This window comes from Sinocyclocheilus grahami, unplaced genomic scaffold (genome assembly GCF_001515645.1).
Source record: "Sinocyclocheilus grahami isolate Dianchi unplaced genomic scaffold, SAMN03320097.WGS_v1.1 scaffold4962.1, whole genome shotgun sequence".
In the NCBI taxonomy this organism is placed as follows: domain Eukaryota; kingdom Metazoa; phylum Chordata; class Actinopteri; order Cypriniformes; family Cyprinidae; genus Sinocyclocheilus; species Sinocyclocheilus grahami.
Genome location: NW_015509785.1, coordinates 1 through 6,396, shown reverse-complemented (window position 1 = coordinate 6,396; position 6,396 = coordinate 1). Strand labels below are relative to the sequence as shown.

Below are 6,396 nucleotides of genomic sequence, written 5' to 3'. Positions count from 1 at the left end.
AATGTTTTTCGAGCAATTCAGCATATTAGAATGATTTCTGAAGATCATGTGACACTGAAGACTGGAGTAATGATGCTGAAAATACAGCAGAGCATTGTTATATGGACTGATATTATGGTATAGGCATATAACTTTAGTTATATTAAACTGTCCCTCTAAGAGATGTGTAAAAATATTATTTACAAATTGCCATATACACCAGGAAAGACCAATTATAATGTAAAGTAGTATGACGGTCATTCATTAATGTTAATGATATTAATTAAAAAATATATATTTATGTATTGTGTTGTATTTGTATGTTAGTAAGTGGTGTTAAAAGTAGCTCTAATGAGCTGGTGGGTTTATGGTGTGGTGGGCCGCTCTGTGCCAAAAAGTCCAGGGCCACTTGTTAGCTCCAGTCAGCCCCTGGATAAAGCGTATGCTAAATGACTAATTGGAAATGGAAATGTACCGTTCTCTATTCTTTTTCTATTCTATTATTATAAAAAAGAGACTCTCTAGCACTAATCTTCTCTCATCTTTTTCTCGTCTATTTACTTGTTTTCTTTTTATCTATTATATTTTTAAAAAACTTGCTACGTGTACTGTGTTAAGCTAACTGAGACTTATCACAGCACTTGCATATTATTGCTCTTTTGTTGGTTTTGATTGATTCTATTGTCCTATGTCGCTTTGAATAAAAGCATCTGCTAAATTCCTAAATGTAAATAGAAATTCAAATAGAAACATCAGTTCTGCTTTAGAGAACCTGTCAACAATAACCAAGATGCATGCATTGGAGGGAGGTTGGCAACAGATTTATAAATATTTCATATTAAAAAACTAGTAACATTCTGTGCTCATCTGTCCACAAGAAAAATAAATAAATCATGTGAAAATAAATCAAGTGACGTGACATGTGGCCAAGTCTGGTGACACATACTCGGAATTTGTGCTCTGCATTTCACCCATCCAAGTGCACACACACAGCAGTGAACACACACCTGGAGGAGTGGGCAGTCATTTTTGCTGCGGCGCCCAGGAAGCAGTTGGGGGTTCAGTTCTTGCTCAAGGGTCTCACCTTAGTCATGGTATTGAGGGTGGAAGAGAGCGCTGGTCATTCACTCCCCCCACCGACAATCTTTGCAAAAAATTTCTTCACGTTCACTCTGAGAAAACATCTCAGATGGCCCTCCACCAGAGGAGGAATACAGGTGGATGGAGACACATCACGGAGTAATCTTTTTCTGTTGAATGAATAATGAATCAAAGCTAACATACCCGAATGCATGTTAAACTCTACACATGCTGAGATGGAGTTTGCAGCATTTACAGTGAACTGAGTTGCTGAGAACACTGGATCATTAGCTCCTCACATGTAAATGAACACAGTGCTGCGCTTAATGTGAATATGCAGCGCATACATCTTGGCATTAATGAAAGAGCATCACCTGCATCTTAACCTGGCAAAGAGGGAGCTTCTCATCTTCCCAGCCACCCCATCCGTACAGCACCAGTTTACCATCCAGCAAGGTTCATCAATGATAATCCCATCGAGTTTAGCCAGGAATCTTGGGATTATCAAGATGATGACCAGCTGATCTTTAAAGATCATATTTATAAAACAGCACAATCATACAGGTTCTCACTGCACAACATTAGAAAGATTGGGCCCTTTCTAAAAGAACATGATGCCCTCATCATTTCTAGGCTGGACTATTGCAATAATCTTCCGGCTGGACTTCCATTATGTGCAATCAGACCTTTGCAAATAATTCAGGACGCAGCAGCACATCTTTTTTCAATGAGCCAAATCATTAGCTCCTCACATGTAAATGAACACAGTGCTGCGCTTAATGTGAATATGCAGCGCATACATCTTGGCATTAATGAAAGAGCATCACCTGCATCTTAACCTGGCAAAGAGGGAGCTTCTCATCTTCCCAGCCACCCCATCCGTACAGCACCAGTTTACCATCCAGCAAGGTTCATCAATGATAATCCCATCGAGTTTAGCCAGGAATCTTGGGATTATCAAGATGATGACCAGCTGATCTTTAAAGATCATATTTATAAAACAGCACAATCATACAGGTTCTCACTGCACAACATTAGAAAGATTGGGCCCTTTCTAAAAGAACATGATGCCCTCATCATTTCTAGGCTGGACTATTGCAATAATCTTCCGGCTGGACTTCCATTATGTGCAATCAGACCTTTGCAAATAATTCAGGACGCAGCAGCACATCTTTTTTCAATGAGCCAAAGAGAGCCCATGTCACACCGCTTCTCATCCGTCTGCACTGGCTTCTAGTCATGGCTCACATCAAGTCATTGGTGCTTGCCTATAGAACAGCTATATGCATCTAGCTCCCCTCCAGAAGCCTGCGGTCGGTAAAACCTAACTCCATCAGGACAGCCATATCCCTTTCAGTTTTCATGAAACAATTGAAAACCCATTTCTTCCGTGAGCATTTAACTGCATCTTCATAAAAAAATACTTTTACTTTTTTCTATGCTCTCATTTACTATTTTGAACGATGATGGAAACCTCATGGCACTCCTCGTGTTTATTGCCATGTTATGGTAAATCGCTTGTTGTATCTCTCAACTGCAAGTTGTTTGGATAAAACTGTCTGCCAAATGAATAACTGTAAATGTAAATGTTCTGTTCATTACCAACTCTTGCCAACTGCCTAATGGAGCGTCACAAGTGTGATGGCTGGGAGTTTTGGGATAAACATCCTTATGGGAAACACCAACTAGATAATCTCTTGTTTTCTATACATTTTTAATTTTAGCATAACTAATTAGTGTATGTGCATCTGCATTATTTTGTCTGTGACATCATCATAAACAGATGTCTTTAGTGTTATAAACATACAGTAGTAGCTTAGTTTTTATACCTTTTTTTTACCACTTTTTACTTATAATAAATCATACAGTGCATGGCAGTAAACCCTACTACCCGTGATGACTGTAATGACAATCAACATGAAAGATGATGTTCAAATTTGTGTTTGTGTGTTTATAGTGTGGATCATGGAGGACAAATCATGATGACAGCAGGACTACGAAAGTGTAGGTCTACACACCCTTATGCTCAACCTCACCTACCTCTAATGGTTGTTGTGCTATAGATGTTTCTCTCTTCTTATTTTCAGATTCCTGTGATCTCACATTGGATCCAAACACAGCACACAGCCAATTCATACACAAACCACACACAAACAACCATGATACACAAACCACCGGGTGCGTAAATTATACTGTTTATCCAGAATGTGACTAATAGTTGAATTCAATATCTGAAATAATGTGATGTTAGATCTTCTAATCATAATAATTCCTCTATGTCTAATTTAGTTGGAAGGCTGAGATTTTCTGGATCTAATTTATTAGTTTATATTTAATTTTGTACCCGGTTTGTAAATCAAAAATATCTCTCTCTTTCATTCTGTCTTCAGGTCCTCAAAGCTTAAATCATCTGGGCTCAATATTCACCCTTTGCTGAAGTGTCAGGCTTGTGTTAATATACCTGATCTAGATCAGTGGGTTCAGATTGAGCCGTCAGTCTGTACAGATGAAGGAGTGTCAAAGTTCATGGTCAGCACTCGACCAGGCCGTTACGAGTGTGTCAGGACCAGGATGAGATGGGTCTGTGATTGTGACATCACTCTTAAGTATCAAACTGTAGACGGTCAGTTCCTCAACGCAGAGCTGGAGAGGCTGCAGTGCAAACGGATCGCTCCAGTGATGGACGTGACGGTGATCTCAGGGAAACTGGAGGAAGTTCATCTGCCACATTACATCTGTTTAGGAGAGTCTGAAGCTTCCCTCAGAGATGCTGTGCAAGTCCTCAGTGTAGAAGACGAAGGAATAACTGTAGAACCTGTTCAGCTGACACGATTCCATGCCAAGATAGTCCAACCATCCTTCTCTATTAAAACATTCATTATTAGATGGATAATGGGATGGGACGAACACTGCGATCTTCTTCTCTATATGCACTCTAGAGTTCCTCTCATTCTACATGTCTACTTATTTCCATTTGATGCTCATGCAAAAGAAAAGGTTGAGAAGATTGAAAAGTCAAGTTATTTGATCATGCACCCCAGACCTGACAGGCCATTTCGAATGAAAACGCCACACATTCTTGATGTTCCTGGTGCCTCTGTCCATCCCAAAGAAGGGATCACACTCAGAAGAGAAAATGACCCAAACTTCTTCAAGATCAAGACACGTCTGGAGAACGATCTTCAAATGACTCTTACCAGAGGACAGGGTAAGGAGGAGGTCTGGACTGCAACAATTGAGAAAGATGAACTTGATCAGATTCATCCACAGAGAGACGAGTCACGTCTGAAGAGTGAGGCAGATAAAGCAAGATATTTTGATCGCCACTGGCCAGATCTCATTCAGAGAGTTACAAATGTCCCGATCATTGCAGATAAACTGCTTCAGCAGCAACTAATCCATGAGGAACAATATTCAGAAATCACACAGAGTTTAACCAGTCAGGGCGGCATGAGAAAGATCTGTGAGATTATATGTAAGCATGACGACACTATGAAAGCTAAATTCATCTCAATTCTTCGGGAAGAGAAGCTTTACCACTTTTGAACATTGGTCTGATTCTACACTTTGAGCTCAGTGATCAACTCAGACTGAAATATACTCTAGTAAGGATACAAGAAAAATACTGAATTATATAAAGTAATGAAAATATACTTATTTTAAAATATTATGTCATAGTAACATTACAAATAAGTATCACAATTGTTTTTTGGATGTCTAAATAAAAGGACGTCTAAGTACAGGAAAGGTGAAATGAGTTCAATGTATACCCACATTTATACTTGTATTTTTCTAACTGTGTATTTCAGACTTGTTGGTGAATTTCTGGTGTACATTTTTTTCTTTGTTAAAGATTAGCCATAAACTATCAAATTTAGCATTTTACCCAAAATGTCACAAAGTTTGGTGAACAGCAATCAGGGAACAACATATTAATTATTTTCTTGCAACTTTTGATGGTTGGAATATAGAATAATCATGTCAGATTTCATTCAGTCTAATAAAGGGTTCTAATAAAGGGTAAATAAAGATTGCATTCAATATTTTGTTGTTTAAGAATTTAACATTTGGGGGAAAAAACTTAAGTTTTTGATATTTCCCTGAATGGAAATTTTCTGAATGGTAGACCTTCTGAATAATGTGCAGTAATATAAGAATGTTGTGGTAGTCTAAATATTATGTAGGTGGGCTACTGTGTTTAATCTATGTATGATTCATCTGTACTCATACCACGGGCATCTGAACCATTGTATATGGGTGGGACAAGACCCTCCCATTTTTTAAGACCAATAATATTGGACCCACTCACTTTTAATCTCCACTCACTTCTAATTCAGTGCATATGTCTGTTCACTTTTCAGAGCGCCGTCAGGCAAATCCATTCCACTTGTGGAATGCCCTAATAAATTAAACTCCATTCCGTGTTTTAGCTACAGCCTTGACCATGCTCCTGCTTCCTCAAATCCATTCCACTTGGCTCATTCAGAATCCATATAAATTAATCTGCATTTCATTTTTTCACAACTCACACCTGCTGCACTCCCACATCCCAGACACAGCAAGCTAAACAAAAGCATCTTAGCATATCTGCTGCTCAGGTCTCAAGCCCATGCCCCTTTAATCACAACACTAAAATGCCCTTTCAGTTCTGTGCTAGGTGTCTTTCAGTCTAGGTGCCCCTAAATCGTGATTTCAACCAAGGGGGTCCACCCCCTTAACCCCACTCCCTGTACCGCAATTTCTCTTCTCTCAGATTTTTCCCTTGCCCCTCTAGAGGTCTGTGCATGCCACTGATGAGGTCCATATGTTCAATACAATGATTGTGAGTATCAATACAGTCCTTAAGCTGAGTGTTATTAATCACAAGTGGAGGCAATTAGAGGTCTGAGAAGAGTGGTCAGAGAGAATTTTGTCAATTCAAATAAATTGAACAAATGACAATGGGTAAAAAGTAGTAAAATATGTTGACAAATTTCAAAATTTGATACTGATTTTTTTTACAGTGTAGGTGCACTTCTTCTATTTGACCAGCAGATGAGAGCAGAAGAAAGATAGACATAAGCAAAAATATTCAATGCTTATTTAAAGCAGAATGTCATTTTGACCCCCCTCTACAAAATACTCAGTAAATATTTGTCCATCGTATTTCATATTTTGGCTTTCATCAGTATATGTGTCTATCTTTCTCCAGAAAAAAAATTAAAATATTAGCAAAATCAAAGATTTGAGCTGGGGAAGTTTTTGAAATTTGGTTGATCCCAGCAGGCACACAATGTCATAAGACGCTGATACTTGGTTAAATTTTGGTTGCGACGTCGGGTGACCAAAATTCAATGT

The 6,396-nt window shown here is 38.6% G+C and overlaps 1 protein-coding gene across 1 annotated transcript; it reads left to right on the top strand.

Moving 5' to 3' along the window:
• Positions 1-2,536: 2,536 nt before the first annotated feature.
• LOC107577047 (NACHT, LRR and PYD domains-containing protein 1-like) lies at positions 2,537-4,605 on the top strand. The gene is made up of 2 exons (XM_016263165.1): positions 2,537-2,568; positions 3,450-4,605. The coding sequence occupies exons 1-2, from the start codon at positions 2,537-2,539 to the stop codon at positions 4,603-4,605; spliced, it is 1,188 nt and encodes a 395-aa protein (XP_016118651.1).
• The last annotated feature ends 1,791 nt before the right edge of the window (positions 4,606-6,396 follow it).